Source organism: Pongo abelii, chromosome 8 (assembly GCF_028885655.2).
Source record: "Pongo abelii isolate AG06213 chromosome 8, NHGRI_mPonAbe1-v2.0_pri, whole genome shotgun sequence".
Lineage (NCBI taxonomy): Eukaryota > Metazoa > Chordata > Mammalia > Primates > Hominidae > Pongo > Pongo abelii.
In genome coordinates, this window is record NC_071993.2 from 75,723,829 (window position 1) to 75,741,041 (window position 17,213).

General features: G+C 43.7%; 1 protein-coding gene across 5 annotated transcripts in view; it reads left to right on the forward strand.

Moving 5' to 3' along the window:
• SLC25A16 (solute carrier family 25 member 16) overlaps positions 1-17,213 on the forward strand; it is a 52,586-nt gene that overhangs the window by 3,634 nt on the left and 31,739 nt on the right. For all 5 annotated transcript variants that reach the window (XM_024253512.3, XM_054523381.2, XM_024253514.3 and 2 more), the window contains exons 2-3: positions 5,573-5,665; positions 15,385-15,518. In XM_024253512.3, the coding sequence (XP_024109280.1) occupies positions 5,573-5,665; positions 15,385-15,518 (227 nt within the window). The remainder of the gene's footprint in view (positions 1-5,572; positions 5,666-15,384; positions 15,519-17,213) is intronic.

A 17,213-nucleotide genomic window follows, 5' to 3' on the forward strand; every position in this document is an offset into this window, starting at 1 on the left:
TACAACCTCCAGCTCCCGGGTTCAAGTGATTCATTCTCCTGCCTCAGCCTCCCGAGTAGCTGGGACTACAGGCGTGTGTCACCCCACCCGGCTAATTTTTTGTATTTTTAGTAGAGACGGGGTTTCACCGTGTTAGCAAGGATAGTCTTGATCTCCTGACCTCATGATCCGCCTGCCTCGGCCTCCGAAAGTGCTGGGATTACAGGCGTGAGCCACCATGCCTGGCCTAATTTTTGTATTTTCAGTGGAGACCGGGTTTCACCATTCTGGCCAGACTGGTCTCGAATTCCTGACCTCAAGTGATCCACCTGCCTTGGCCTCCCAGTGTGTTAGAATTACAGGCATGAGCCACTGTGCCCGGCTTTATTTCCACTTTTCTTTGACATTCCTCTCCTCTCATCTGTAACCTCTGTCAACCACTGATCTGTTTTTCTATCTCTGTAGTCTTGACTTTTCCAGAATGTTATATAAATTGAGTCATACAGTATGTAGTCTTTTGAGTTTGACTTCCATCACTTACCTTAATGCGTTTAAGATTCATTCACATTGCACGTATAAGTAATGTATTTCCTTCTTTTCTTTTTTCTTTTTTTTTTTTTTTTTTGAGACAGAGTCTCGCTCTGTTGTCCAGGCTGGAGTGCAGTGGCACGATCTCAGCTCACTGCAACTTCCAGCTCCCAAGTTCAAGCGATTTTACTGCCTCAGCCTCCCAATTAGCTGGGACTACAGGTGCGCGCCATCATGCCCAGCTAATTTTTGTATGTTTAGTAGAGACGGGTTTCACTATGTTGGCCAGACTGGTCTCCAATTCCTGACCTCAAGTGATCTGCCCACCTCGGCATCCCAAAGTGTTAAGATGACAGGCGTGACCCACTGCACCAATCCTCATTGTGTTTATTTTTTATTTATTGAGATGGAGTCTTGCTTTGTCACCCAGGCTGGGTGCAGTGACACCATCTCCGCTCACTGAAACGTCTGCTTCTTGGGTTCAAGCGATTCTGCCACCTCAGACTCCAGAGTAGTTGGGATTACGGGCGTGTTGCTCGGCTAATTTTTGTACTGTTAGTAGAGATGGGGTTTTGCCATGTTGGCCAGGCTGGTCTTGAACTGAGCTTAAGTGATCCTCCTGCCTCAGCCCGCCAAAGTGCTGGGATTACAGGCATTAACCACCACAGCCGGCCGGTTTTAATTAGAAACTGTCAAAGTATTTCTAAAGTGTCTGTTCCATTTTGTATCCCCACTGCCTTGTTGGCACTTGATATTAAATGTGAGTATGTGTGTGTCTGTGTGTTCCTTTTTTTTTGGAGACGGAGTCTCACTTTGTCACCAGGCTGGAGTGCAGTGGCATGATCTCGGCTCACTGCAACCTCTGCCTCCCAAGTTCAAGCGATTCTCCTGCCTCAGCCTCCCGAGTAGCTGGGACTGCAGGCATGTGCCACCATGCCAGCTAACTTTTTGTATTTTTAGTGGAGACGGGGTTTCACCATGTTAGCCAGGATGGTCTCGATCTCCTGACCTCGGGATTCATCCGCCTCAACCTCCCAAAGTGCTGGGATTACAGATGTGAGGCACCATGCCCGGCCCTTCGCCTGGCTAATTTCTGTATTTTATTTTATTTTTTTTTTTGAGACAGAGTTTCGCTGTTGTTGCCCAGGCTGGAGTGCAATGGTGCGATCGTGAATCACTGCAACCTCTGCCTCCTGGGTTCAAGCAATTCTCCTGCCTCAGCCTCCCGAGTAGCTGGGATTACAGGCATGTGCCACCATGCCCAGCTAATTTTTGTATTTTTAGTAGAGATGGTGTTTCTCCATGTTGGTCAGGCTGGTTTCGAACTTCTGACCTCAGGTGATCTGCCTGCCTCGGACTTCCAAAGTGCTGGTATTACAGGTGTGGGCCACTGCGCCCAGCCTAATTTTTGTATTTTTAGTAGAGACGGGGTTTCACCAAGTTGGCCAGGCTGGTCTTGAAATCCTGACCTCAAGTGATCCTCCCACCTAGGCCTCCCAAGGTGCTGGGATTATAGGCATGAGCCATTGTGCCCAGGTGAATTGTTTATTTACAGATTGTCTATCTAATGTTTTTTGAACATGGATGACTGGTGGTAACTAAAACTGCAGAAAGTGAAATTGCAGATAAGGGAGGACTATGGTAGTGTGAAAGCAAGTTAAGATACTATTAAATAGGCTGGGTGCGGTGGCTCATGCCTGTAATCCCAGTACTTTGGGAGGTAGAGGTGGGTGGATGACGAGATCAGGAGTTCAAAAACAGCCTGGCCAACATGGTGAAATCCTCTCTCTACTAAAGATAAAAAAAAAAAAAAATTAGCTGGGCGAGGCGGCGGGTTCCTGTAATCCCACCTACTTGGGAGGCTGGGACAGGAGAATCACTTGAACCTGGGAGGTGGAGGTTGTAGTGAGCCGAGATCGCACCATTGCACTCCAGCCTGGAAAAAAAAAAATAGATACTATTAAATAAAAGTACTTATTGAATACATTCTAAACAATTTCTCTTTTTTTTTTTTTTTGAGACGGAGTTTCGTTCTTGTCGCCCAGGCTGGAGTGCAGTGGTGTGATCTCGGCTCACCGCGACCTATGCCTCCCGGGTTCAAGCAGTTCTCCTGCCTCAGCTTTCCAAGTATCTGGGATTATAAGCATGTGCCACCACACCCGGCTAATTTTTGTATTTTTAGTAGAGATGGGGTTTCACCATGTTGGCTAGGCTGGTCTCGAACTCCTGACCTCAGATGATCTGCCCACCTCGGCCTCCCAAAGTGCTGGGAATACAGGCGAGAGCCACTGCACCTGGCCTAAATAATTCATTATACAGTTAATTCATACACAACTGAGAAGATAATGTACAATATTCTGAAACCAAATGTAACCAAATGCATATTATTTTTAGTTTATCCATAATTTTGGATAGCTATGATTATGATTTACTCTTTTTTTTTTTTTTTTTTTTTTTTTCTGAGACGAAGTCTCACTCTGTCACCCAGGCTGGAGTGCAGTGGCGCAATCTCAGCTCACTGAGACTTCTGCCTCCCAGGTTCAGGCAATTCTCTGCCTCAGCCTCCCGAGTAGCTGGGATTACAGGTGCCCACCACCACACCTGGCTAATTTTTGTATTTTTAGTAGAGACAAGGTTTCACCATCTTGGCCAGGCTGATCTTGAACTCCTGACCTCGTGATCCACCCACCTCGGCCTCCCAAAGTGCTGGGATTACAGGCATGAGCCACTGCACCCAGCCTTTTTTTGTTTTTTGAGATGGTGTTTCATTCTTGTTGCCCAGGCTGGAGTGCAGTGGTGTGATCTCAGCTCACCACAACCTCTGCCTCCCAAGTTCAAGTGATTCTCCTGCCTCAGCCTCCCAAGTAGCTGGGATTACAGGCATGCGCCATCACGCCGGGCTAATTTTGTATTTTTAGTAGAAACAGGGTTTCTCCATGTTGGTCGGGCTGGTCTCAAACTCCCGACCTCAGGTGATCTGCCCGCCTTGGCCTCCCAAAGCGCTGGGATTACAGGTATGAGTCACCGCACCTGGCCAACTATTATTTTCATTGGTTCGGATAAGAGAGCTTTGATATGGAAACGTAGTGGATATAATATTTGAGTAAAAAATACGGTTTATTTATTTATTTATTTTATTTGTTTTTTTGAGACAGAGACCTGCTCTGTTGCTCCGGTTGGAGTGCAATGGTGTGATCTCGGCTCACTGTTACCTCTGCTTCCTGGGTTCACGCAATTCTTCTGCCTCAGCCTCCCAAGTAGCTGGGATTACATGCACGCACCACCACGCCCGGCTAATTTTTGTGTTTTTAGTAGAGATGGGATTTTACCATGTTGGCCAGGCTGATCTTGAACTCCTGACCTTGTGATCCGCCCTCCTCATGATTACAGGCATGAGCCACTGCTCCCAGCCACAGTTTATTTTTGGATATCTCAGAATATGGATTTTTAAAATTAAAATTTTATTTTATTTGTGTTTTCTTTTTTTTTTTCTTTTTTTAAGACATAGTCTCTGTAACCCAGGCTGGAGTGCAATGGTGTGATCTTGGTTCACTGCAACCTCCACCTCTTGGGTTCAAGAGATTCTCCTGCCTCAGCCTCCCGAGTAGTTGGGATTACAGGCAGCCGCCACCATGCCCAGCTAATTTTTGTATTTTTAGTAGAGATGGGGTTTCACCATGTTGGCCAGGCTGGTTTCAGACTCCTGACCTCAAGTGATCTGCCTGCCTCGGCCTCCCAAATTGTTGGGATTACAGGCGTGAGCCACCGTGCCCGGACTTGTTGTTTTTTAAAGACCAGGTGTTGCTGTGTTATCCAGGCTGGAGCGAAGCTGCACAATTATAGCTCTCTGCGACCTCCAACTGTGGGCTCGTGATCCTCCAGCCTTAGTCTCTGAGTATTGAGGCACACCACCATGCCTTGCTAATTTTTTTTTCTTTGAGACGGAGTCTCGCTTTGTCGCCCAGGCTGGAGTGCAATGGTGTGATCTCGGCTCACTGCAACCTTGGCCTCCTGGGTTCAAGGGATTCTCCTGCCTTAACCTCCCAAATAGCTGGGACTACAGGCGCCTGCCACCATGCCTCACTAATTTTTTTGTATATTTAATAGAGACGGGGTTTCACCATGTTGGCCAGGCTGGTGTCGAGCTCCTGACCTCAGGAGATCTGCCCGCCCCGACCTGCCAAAGTGCTGGGATTACAGGCATGAAGCACTGCGCCCGGCCAATTTTTAAAAATTTTTTGTAGAGATGAGGTCTCACTGTGTTTCACAGGCTGGTCTCAAACTCCTAGTCTCAAGTAATTTTTCTACCTCAGCCTCCCAAAGTGCTGGGATTACAGGTGTGAGCTACTGTGCCTGGCCTGTTATTCACCTTTTTATAAAAGGAGCAACCCATTTTTTCAAGTCATTACTGGACGTACAGTATTGTAGAGAAGTCTATATTATTGCTTTAGAAGCATGCTAAGCTCGAAAGGCTGGCCTGGACTCTGACCTATGCTAAAGCCCATGTATGCACTTTATTCTACTTTCATCTATACTTTTCCCCAGTGGCACATGGTAGGGTCGAAATACATATTTGCTGAATGTATAAATGGATGACTGATTTTATGGGTAAAAGTTGGTTGTTTCAATGAAAAATGATCCAGAAGAAGAGAAGGTTACTTCAAACAGAACATGGCAATCGGATAAATACCTTCAAGTGTCTGTCTCCATAAAAATGTTCCAGAAGAAGAGGAGGTTACTTCAAACAGAACCTGGCAGTTGGATAAATACCTTCAAGTGTCTGTCTTCATAACCACATTTTAGCAAGATTCCCAGCGTTCCTCAGGTGTTAGATACCGATTTACACTACTAAAACTTGTTTTAGTAAGTTTTAGCAGTGTAATCATGCTCACTTATTAAGTTACAGGGAATGGGGACCAGTCATCTGCATATCCATATGTTGTGGGCAGATTTACTCATGGAGACTGAATTAGAGATTAGAGGGTTTGCTGGCTGAACAACTAATGATTTCCATCTGGAAAGAAATGGTACGCAATTTCTTCCTGACCTTTTGAAAAATTTTTAGGTATTGCTGGATGCTGTGCCAAAACAACAGTTGCTCCATTGGATCGAGTAAAGGTTTTATTACAAGCTCACAATCACCATTACAAGCATTTAGGTGAGTTAATAGATGCTAAAGATAAAAATGAATGAAAATATTGTGGAAAGTGGGCAAAAAAGGGAATTTAAGTTTGGGGGTGTAAAAAGTAAAGTAGAGGTTCCTCTTTAAAGACTTTTTTCCCCATTTAATTAGGAATAAATAGTAACTTCTTCAAAAGCAAAATTTATTCAAAGACCTGTGCTAACATTTTTAAATATTTGCTAGCCATGATAAAAAAATCAATGTACTTTATGTTCTTAGCTCCCATAATTTAGCCTAAATATTTGCCCTGGCATGCTTATTCTGCTCCCAGCAAGCATTAGGTCATAGCTTGTTCCTCTTGCTTATTTAAAGGTGTTTTTTTTTTTACCTTCCCCAGCATTCCACAGGTTATTTTCTCCTTCCCTTGTTCTCTTCTGCCTTTGCCTCTTTTAAAAAGTTCTAAGTTGCTAGCCAATCAGGACACATACAGTCTGTGAGGTCCCGTTCCAGCCAATGGAAACTGGACACAGCAGTAGGGTAGACATGTCAGGTTATAAATGACCCTGTCTCCTTTGTTTGGTGTACTTTCGTGGCAAAACTGCTGGCGAGTATACCCTTTCTGCAAAAAATAAAAATGACCTTGCTAAGTAAATTAAATTTATATTCAAGTACTATTTCTTTACAGCACCAGGAAATGAGCATTTCAAACAGGGGCAAATTTGTTCTTTGTTTTTTCTCTGTAGGTTCAGGAACTTGAAAGGGAGCAAATTAAAAAAAAAAAAAAAAAAGGAAAGGGGGCAAATTTTCCAAAGAATATATTTCTTGTCCATTATAATCCTTTCATTTGCAGTAGTGGTTATATATATTATCATTTTAGGATGCTGATATTTTCCTAGCCCAAATCTCGGAATCATTGAAGTAAATATTACGTGTTTATTGGGATTAATTAGTCACATTGTTCACAGGCACACATGACAACTCAGTCTGATTTTTTATTATTTATTTATTTATTTATTTATTTACTGAGATGGAGTTTCGCTCTTGTTGCCCAGGCTGGAGTGCGATGGCGTGACCTTGGCTCATTGCAACCTCTGCCTCCCAGGTTCAAGCGATTCTCCTGCCTCAGCCTTCCTAGTAGCTGGGATTACAGGCATGTGCCACCACGCCTGGCTAATTTTGTATTTTTAGTAGAGATGGGGTTTCTCCATGTTGGTCAGGCTGGTCTCGAACTCCCAACCTCAGGTGACCCGCCTGCCTCGGCCTCCCAAAGTGCTGGGATTACAGGCATGAGCCACTGTGCTCGGCCTCAGTCTGATTTTTTAAATGTAATAAGAGATGGGAGATGAAATTTAAAAATGCAAAACTGAAATAATTACTCCTTTTTAACGCTTAATTTAAAAAGCATTCTAGAAATATTTGTGCAAGAAGAATCCAGTGCTTGCTTTTTTTTTTTTTTTTTTTCTTTTTTTGGAGACGGAGTTTGCTCTTGTGGCTCAAGCTAGAGTGAAATGGCGCTATCTCGGCTCACCACAACCTCCACCTCCCGGGTTCAAGTGATTCTCCTGCCTCAGCCTCCCGAGTAGCTGGGATTACAGGCATGCACCACCACGCCTGGCTAATTTTTGTATTTTTAGTAGAGACAGGGTTTCTCTATGTTGGTCAGACTGATCTCGAACTCCTGACCTCAGGTGATCTGCCTGCCTCGGCCTCCCAAAGTGCTGGGATTATAGGTGTGAGCCACCGTGCCCGGCCACTTGCTTTGTTAAAAAAAAAAAAAAGTCAAGACTTTAGGCCAGGCGTAGTGGCTGATGCCTGTAATCCCAGCACTTTGGGAGGCTGAGGCAGGAGGATCACCTGAGGTCGGGAGTTTGAGATCAGCTTGGCCAACATGGTAAAACCCCATCTCTACTTAAAATACAAAAATTAGCTGGGCATGGTGGCAGGCACCTGTAATCCTAGTTACTCAGGAGACTGAGGCAGGAGAATAGCTTGAATCTGGGAGGTGGAGGTTGCTGTGAGCCGAGATCGAGCCATTGCACTCCAGCCTGGGGGACAAGAGCAAGACTTCGTCTGGGGAAAAAAAAAAAAATCAAGACCTTAGTTGTTCCTTACAGACCAGCCATTTGATTAACATGGACAGTTTAATAACTTGTCATTGGTGAGAATAAGAATTGTTTAGTCTTTTGGAGGGCATTTTGGCAATATGCATAAAAGTCTCAAAAAGTACCTATTCTTTGACCTTGCGGTTCCAGTTCCAGGAGATTATTCTAAGGAAGTAAACAGAAATGTGGTCAATGATATATATGCAAAGATCAAAACATTAATTATTATTATTTTTTGAGACAGAGTTTCACTCTGTCGCCCAGGATGGAGTGCAGCAGTGTGATCTCTGCTCACTGCAACCTCCGCCTTCCAGGTTCAAGTGATTCTCCTACCTCCACCTCCTGAGTGGCTGGGACTACGGGCGCGCGCCACCACGCCTGGCTAATTTTTGTATTTTTTAGTAGATACGGGGTTTCACCATATTGGCCAGGCTGGTCTGGAACTGGTGACCTTGTGATCTGTCCGTCTTGGCCTCTCAAAGTGCTGGGATTACAGGTGAAAGCCACTGTGCCCGGCCTGTTATTATTACTATTTTTTGAGACAAAGTCTTGCTCTGTCGCCCAGAGGCTGGAGTACTGTGGCATGATCTTGGCTCACTGAAACCTCCTCCTCCAGAGTTCAAGCCATTCTCATAGTCTCAGCCTCATGAGTAGCTGGGATTACAGGCATCCGCCACCATGACCGGCTAATTTTTGTATTTTCAGTAGAGACAGGGTTTCGCCATGTTGGCTGCCTCGAACTCCTAACCTCAAATAATCTGCCTGTCTTGGCCTCCCAAAGTACTGAAATTGTAGGCATGAGGCACTGCTCCCAGCCAAAACATTATTTGTGTTAGTTTTTTTTCTTTCTGAGATGGAGTCTTTCTCTGTTGCCCAGGCTGGCTCAATCTCAGCTCCCTGCAACCTCTGCCTCCTGGGTTCAAGCTATTCTTCTGCCTCAGCCTCCTGACTAGCTGGGATTACAGGTGTGTGCCACCATGTCCGGTTAATTTTTGTATTTTTACTAGAGATGGGGTTTCACCGTGTTTGCCAGGCTGGTCTCGAACTCCTAACCTCAGGTGATCTGCCTGCCTTGTCCTCCCCAAGCACTGGGATTACAGGCATGAGCCACCACGCGCGGCCACTGTGCTTGATTTTTATATCATTTTATAGAAAGATGTTTAACAGGGTGAATAACAGTTATTTTTCCAACTGCATTTTAAAAGTGTCATTCTTACAAACCTGAATGGATATTTATGCAGTATATTAATTGTAACTCATTTTCTGGTCAATATTTTTTCTTTTCTCTTCTTTTCTTTTTTTTTCTCTTTTTTTTCTTTTTTTTTTGAGATGGTCTTGCTCTATCGCCCAGGCTGGAGTGCAGTGACGCGATCTCAGCTCACGGTATCCTCTGCCTCCTGGATTCAAGCAGTTCGCCTGTGTCAGCCTCCTATGTAGCTGGGATTACAGGCATGCACCACTGTGCCCAGCTAATTATTGTACTTTTGGTAAAGACGGGGTTTCACTATGTTTGGCCAGGCTGGTTTCTTATTTTTTATTAAAAAAAAAAAAATAGAGAGTAGGTCTCACTTGTTCCCCAGGCTGGTCTGCAACTCATGACTTCAAGTGATCCTCCTGCCTTGGCCTCCCAAAGTGCTAGGATTACTGCGTGGGACCTCACCACCCTGCCAACATTTTGTTTTGTTTTGTTTTGTTTTTGAGATGGAGTCTCTCTCTTGTTGCCTAGGCTGGAGTGCAATGGCGCGATCTCAGTTCGCTGCAAACTCCGCCTCCCAGGTTCAAGTGATTCTCCTGCCTCAGCCTCCCGAGTAGCTGGGATTACGGGCACCCGCCACCACGCCCAGCTAATTTTTTGTATGTTTAGTAGAGATGGGGTTTCACTATGTTGGTCAGGCTGGTCTCGAACTCCTGACCTCAGTCGATCCACCCACCTCGGCCTCCCAAAGTGCTGGGATTATAGGCATGAGTCACCGTTTCCAGCCCCAGCTGACATTTTTAATAGTGAGGAAGTCTGTACTTTGAAATAGAAAAATTGCAACTATCTTCATATCCAGGAGTGAATTATCATTCATCTTTAATTTAGTTTTTATTAGACTTATTTATGTATTTATGTATTTATTTATTTGCGACAGGGCGTCTTAAATATTTGGAGAGACAAAGTCTCACTATGTTGCCAAGGCTGGTCTCAAACTTTTGGGCTCAAGCTGTCCGACACACCTGTCTTGGCCTCCCAAAGTGCTTTGATTACTGGCATGAGCCACTGCGCCCTGCCTCTGCAATGAATTCTTCCTCACACAGTTTATTGCTCATGTATACAAAGAATCAAAATTAAACGTGGGTAAGCCTAGCCAATATGGTGAAGCCCTGTCTCTACTAAAAATACAAAAATTATCCAGGCATGGTGGCACACACCTGTAATCCCAGCTACTGAGGAGGCTGAGGCAGGAGAATTGCTTGAACCCAGGAGGTAGAGGTTGCAGTGAGCCAAGATTGTGCCACTGTACTCCAGCCTGGGCAATAGAGTGGTACCCCATCTTAAAAAAAAAAAGTTAAATGTGTGTGGTTGCATGTACCTGTAGTCCCAGTACTTTTGGGAGGCTGAGGTGGAAGGCTTGCTTGATCCCAAGCATTTGAGGCTGCAGTGAGCTGTGATCGTGCCACTGCACTCCAGCCTGGGCAACAGAGTGAGACTCTGTCCCCAGAAAAGAAAGAATTAGACCTGTGAACTTATTGAGAGATTATAAAAAACTGGAAAGGAAGGAAATTATTTTCTTTTGTTGTCTAAATTGAGGATAAAATGGAGAAGAATGATATTACCCAGTGTCTTGGGGTGTTTTACGATGACCCTGCGTATCAGTGTGTGAACAGGATTCTATTATTCCTTTAACCTCCTCCCTGTGCTGATGTGTGTTGTTTTGTTTCCTGATTTGCAATCATTAGGTTACAAATTCATATTAGATTTCACGCTCTATAGGGCTGCATGCCATAGGTTACAGTGTACCCTGGTTACAGTATACCCTACAAGGCATATAAAATTTGGAGTAGAATTCCTGGAGTGCAACAGTGAACTATTGTAGTAGTCTTTGGAGTGTCCTCTATTTTTAATATATACGAGCCCCCTCAAAAAAATAAATCTGTATTGGTGGCTTTTAATTTAATTTAATTTTTCTTTTTTGAGACGGAGTTTCACTCTTGTTGCCCAGGCTGGAGTGTGATGGCGTGATCTTGGCTCACTGCAATCTCCGCCTCCCAGGTTCAAGGCCAGATTCTCCTGCCTCAGCCTCCCGAGTAGCTGGAATTACAAGTGCCTGCCACCAAGCCCTGCTAATTTTTAGTATGTTTAGTACAGACGGGGTTTCACTGTGGTGGCCACGCTGGTCTCCACCTCCTGACCTCGTGTTCTGCCTGCTTCGGCCTCCCAAAGTGCTGGGATTATAGGCGTGAGCCACTGCACTGGGCTTTAATTTATTTTTTAAATGCTTTTAAGCATTTTATTCCAGGTACCTCCTCAATTTTTGTAGGTATAAGATAGTTTTTTTAATTTTGCTCTTTTTGAAAAATTTTTTCTTGTATTTATTTATTTTGAGATGGAGTCTTGCTCTGTCGCCCAGGCTGGAGTATAGTGGCATGATCTCGGCTCACTGCAACCTCCGCCTTCCGGATTCAAGCAATTCTTCTGCCTCAGCCTCTCAAGTAGCTGGGACTGCAGCTACATGCCACCACGCCTGGCTGATCTTTTGTATTTTTAGTAGAGATGGAGTTTTGCCGTGTTAGCCAGGATGGTCTTCATCTCCTGACCTGGTGATCCGCCTGCTTCGGCCTCCAAAAGTGCTGGGATTACAGGCGTGAGCCACCGCGCCCAGCCCATTTTTTAATTTTTTGAGACATAGTTTCACTCTTGTCACCCAGGCTGGAGTGCAATGGCACGATCTCGGCTCACTGCAACCTTGGCCTTCCAGGTTCAAGCAATTCTCCTGCCTCAGCCTCCCGAGTAGCTGGGAGTACAGGTGTTTGCCACCACACCTGGTTAATTTTTTTTTTTTTTTTTGTATTTTTAGTAGAGACAGGGTTTCATCATGTTGGCCAGGCTGGTCTCGAACTCCTGACCTCAGGTGATCCACCCACTTTGGCCTCCCAAAGTGCTGGGATTAAAGGTGTGAGCCACTGTGCCCGGCCCCTAAAATTTTGCTTTTTTAAACATGATTTTTCACAGATGATAAAGATATGCTATTGGACAAAACTATTACTTCTACTCCGACTTCTTATAAAAAGTGTGACATTACTTCCAAGGCCTCAAAGACGTGTTTTTATTTTATTTGTCTTTTATTTATGTATTTATATATTTTTTGAGATGGAGTCTTGCTCTATTACCCAGGCTAGAGTGCAGTGGCGTGATCTCGGCTCACTGCAACCTCTGCCTCCTGGTTTCAAGCGATTCTCCTGCCTTAGCCTCCCAAGTAGCTGGGATTACAGGCGTGTGCCACCATGCCGGGCTAATTTTTGTATATTTAGTAGAGACGAGGTTTCATCGTGTTGGTCAGGCTGGTCTCGAACTCCTGACTTCGTGATCTGCCTGCCTTGGCCTCCCAAAGTGCTGGGATTACAGGCATGAGCCACCGCACCTGGCCTTGTCTTTTTTTTAAATATATATATATATATATATTTTTTTTTTTTGAGACATGGTCTTATTCTGTCACCCGGGCTGGAGTACAGTGGTGTGATCACAGCTCACTGCAGCCTCTACCTCCTGGGCCCAAGCAATCTTCCTGCCTCAGTCTCCTGAATTGCTGGGACTAAAGGCGAGCACCACCATGCAGAGCTAACTTTGAAGTTTTTTTGTAGAGACGGTGTCTCACTATGTTGTCTTGGTTGGTGTCAAATTCCTGGACTCGAGCGATCCTCCCACCTTGGCCCCACAAAGTGCTCAGATTATTGGCATGAGCTACTGTGCCTGGTTGTACTTCTTATTTTAAATTAAAATTATTTTCCTCAAATTATAAGGAAGGAGTATATTTAAAATTTTCTCCTTGTCCCAATTTGTTTTGTTTTTTTGAGACAGAGTTTCACTCTTGTTTGGCTGGAGTGCAGTGTTGCGATCTTGGCTCACTGCAACCTCCGCCTCCCGGGTTCAAACAATTCTCCTGCTTCAGCCTCCCTAGTAGCTGGGATTACAGGCACCCGCCACCATTTCCATCTACTTTTTGTATTTTTAGGAGAGACAGGGTTTCCCCATGTTGGTCAGGCTGGTCTTTCCTGACCTCAAGTGATCCTCTGCCTCTGCCTCCCAAAGTGCTAGGAATAAAGACATGAACCACCGCACCCGGCCCCTTATTTTTAGAAGTACTGTATCTATTTCACTTCTACTAATGGTTTCTCTTAAAATGCTTTTAACAAAATTGGCGACAATCAAAAAATTTTAAGTAATAACATAATAAACATATGTGGACCTGCAACAGAGCTTTGGAAATAAACATTGTCAGTATAGTTGAAAACCCCTCGATACTTCTACCTTATCATTAGCCTTCCTGTCTCTGCTAGGTAATCATTGCTCTAAATTTGATTACCCTTTAATTATTACAAACACTTTTGGATCAAATTAAACAGGGCTTAACCTTTGCGTCCGCTTCCAGCAAAAGGAAGTTTTAATAGAATTCTTTTTTTTTTTTTTTTTTTGAGATGGAGTTTCCCTCTTGTTGCCCAAGCTGGAGTGCAATGGCACAATCTCGGCTCACTGCAACCTTCACCTCCTGGGTTCAAGCGATTCTCCTGCCTCAGCCTCCCCAGTAGCTGAGATTACAGGCACCTGCCAACATGCCCAGATAATTTTTTTTGTATCTTTAGTAGAGACGGGGTTTTTCCATGTTGGTCAAGCTGGTCTCGAACTCCCAACCTTAGGTGATCCACCCTCCTTGGCCTCCCAAAGTGCTGAGATAACAGGTTTGAGCCACCCCGCCCGGCCTAGAATTCTTTTTTTTTTTAAAGCTTCCTGTTACCCTCCTGTCCACATTTTGTATCCTCTGTTCTCTTGATGAATTGGCACTTTTATTGGTATGAACTATTCTTTCTGTTATTATAGTCATACATTTTACTTTTTACATATGTCATAAACTCCAGATTGCATTGCCATAATTTTTGTTCAAACAAGCAGTTATCTTTTTGTTGGTTTTTTTGAGATGGAGTCTCACTCTATCACCCAGGCTGGAGTGTAGTGGTGCAATCTCGGCTCACCGCAACCTCTGCCTCCTGCTTCAGCCTGCTGAGTAGCTGGGATTACAGGCGCATGACACCATGCCTGCCTAATTTTTGTATTTTTAGTAGAGACAGGGTTTCACCATATTGCCCAGGCTGGTCTCAAACTGCTGACCTCAGGTGATCCACCTGCCTCGGCCTCCCAAAGTGCTGGGATTACAGGCATGAGCCACCACGCAAGGCCAGAATTCTTCTTACCAGAATGTTAGTCCATTTAGATATCTGCTTTTGGGATATATCTTTTGGATGTTAATAAGTACCTACAATTTTAATTACTGAGAAGGGCTGACGAGGTTATTTGCAGTCTAAAATTTGAAATGAACCTGGTGATTTCCTTTCATATTTGATCAAAAGTTTGCTTGAGAAATTTGAAAGGGAACCTGAATTTAAATGTTGAATAATGGAAGTAGTAATATGTTTTTGAGAAGTCTGTATACTGCTTGTAGGATTAGTGACTGATGTTAATAGAGTAATAAAGATATCACTATATATAAATGTGTCTATATATTTTTTACTTGTCAGAAAGCTCAGAATATCACTGTATATAGATTACAACTCAGCCCTTTGTTTATCATTATTCCTAAAGTGTCCTAATAATGAAAATTTGTCCCCACACTTAAAGAGTATTAATAGGTAGTCTTTTTATTTGCTTGTTTTATTTAAAAATCTCTTAATGTAAACAAACAAAACACATGTATCTGGGTAGGACTCTGAAACCTTCCTTCATCCTTCCAGATAAAGAGTAGATCATCTTCAGGGCCAGGTGCGGTGGGTCACGCCTGTAATCCCAGCACTTTGGGAGGCCAAGACAGGTGGATCATGAGGTCAGGAGTTCGAGACCAGCCTGGCCAACATGGTGAAACCCCGTTTCTACTAAAAATGCAAAAATTAGCTGGGCGTGGTGACGGGCATGTGTAATCCCAGCTACTTGGGAGGCTGAGGCAGGAGAATCATTTGAACCTGGGAGGCAGAGGTTGCAGTGAGCCCAGATTGCACCACTGCACTCCAGCTGGGGCAACATGAGTGAAACTCTGTCTCAAAAAAAAAAAAAAGAGTAGATCATGTTTAGTGCAAACCTGGACCTTGCATATATTTCTATTGTTAATATTTTTTAGATTGCTATAGTTTAATATAATTTGCTATTATTATAAACAGAATTTGCTGTAATTTGTAGTTGTTTCTACAGTAGGTTTTATATTATATGGGGTATGCTTATTTATGTTATTTGGATATATGATGTATTTTTAGTAGGTTTAACTGTTTTATAGAAATTACTATTCATGTAATCTCTCAGGCAAAATTATATCCCGAGTGATGGCACATTAATCTTTATCTGTGATTGTCATGAAAATTTAGATTTAGATATTTTTCTCTGTTTTAACAGCATTTTTCCTCTAAAAATAGGAGTATTTTCTGCATTGCGTGCTGTTCCTCAAAAAGAAGGATTCCTTGGATTGTATAAAGGAAATGGTGCAATGATGATTCGAATCTTTCCCTATGGTGCAATCCAGTTTATGGCATTTGAGCATTATAAAACGGTAGTTAAACTTTGATCTTTTCTCTTTTGCGTTCTTGAATATCATGCATGCTTGACCAGGCATTTGCTTTGGACATTTAAAAATGTGTAAAAGTTTCATATTTTTAAAAAGTTAAATTATTGTTTTTTTTTTTTAAATTTTTGAGACAAGAGTCTCGCTGCCCAGGCTGGGGTACAGTGGCACGATTTTGAAAGGCTCACTGCAACCTCCGCCTCCTGGGTTCAAGCAATTCTCCTGCCTCAGCCTCCTGAGTAGCTGGGATTACAGGCCTGTGCCACCATGCCTGGCTAATTTTTGTATTTTTAGTAGAGACAGTGTTTTGCTATTTTGGCCAGGCTTGTCTCGAACTCCTGGCCTCCCAAAGTGTTGGGATTGCAGGCGTGAGCTATGGTACCAGGCCAAAAAGTTACTTTTGGTATAGCAATGCCTTTTTAAAGGAATAAGACTTGTGATAGCTTAAGATTTTAAATATAACTTGTCTTTGGAGTTACCGATTCCAGAATTGTTAGTCATTTATGAGTTATGTATTTATTTATTTTATTTTATTTTATTTTATTTTTTGAGACGGAGTCTCACTCTGTTGCCCAGGCTGGAGTGCAGTGGTGCACTCTTGGCTCACTGCCACCTCCCTCTCCTGGGTTCAAGCAATTCTTTGCCTCAGCCTACTGAGTAGCTGGAATTACAGGCGCCTGCCACCACTCCCAGCTAATTTTCGTATTTTTAGTAGAGATGGGGTTTCACCATCTTAGCCAGGCTGGTCTTGAACTCCTGACCGTGTGATCCACCCGCCTTGGTCTCCCAAAGTGCTGGGATTTCAGGCTTGAGCCACCGTGCCCGGCCTTTATTTATTTATTTTTTGAGAGGGAGTTTCACTTTTGTTCCCTAGGCTGGAGTGCAATGACATGATCTCGGCTCACTGCAATCTCTGCCTGCCAGATTCTTACAGGCATGCACCACCATGCCTGGCTAATTTTGTATTTTTAGTAGAGGCGGGGTTTCACCATGTTGGTCAGGCTGGTCTGGAACTCCTGATGTCAGGTGATCTGCCCGCCTTGGCCTCCCAAAGTCTTGGGATTATAGGCATAGCCACTGCACCTGGCCAAGTAAATTCTTTATGTTTACTCCTAATGAATGAAAGCTAGAATATCTTTAAAGAAGATAATAATAAATCCATATAATATTAATATCTTTTTAATGTGTTTCCCTTCCCTCCTTCCCTCCCTCTTTTCTTTTCTTTTCTTTCTTTTTTGTGATAGTTTCTCTGTCACCTAGGCTGGAGTGCAGTGATGTGGTCCTGGCTTACTGCAGCCTCAACCTCATGGACTCAAGCAATTCTCCCACTTCAGCCTCCTGAGTAACTGGCACTAGAGGCATGTGCCACCACCCCCGGCTAATTTGTTTTTTCTTTCTTTTTCAGTGGTGGAGAAGAGGTCTGGCTAATTTTTTAAAAAATGTTTTGTAGAGATGGGGTCTCACTGTGTTGCCCATGCTAGTCTCGAACTCCTGGGCCCAAGCCATCTGTGGGCCCCAGCCTTTAGTGTGCTTTTTGTTTCTCAATTGTAGGAGAGGAACACTGTGACTTTGGATTTTCTTATTAAATAAAATAGTGAAACTGGCTGGGCGCAGTGGCTCATGCTTGTAATCACAGCACTTTGGGAGGCCGAGGTGGGAGGATCAGCTGAGGTCAGAAGTTTG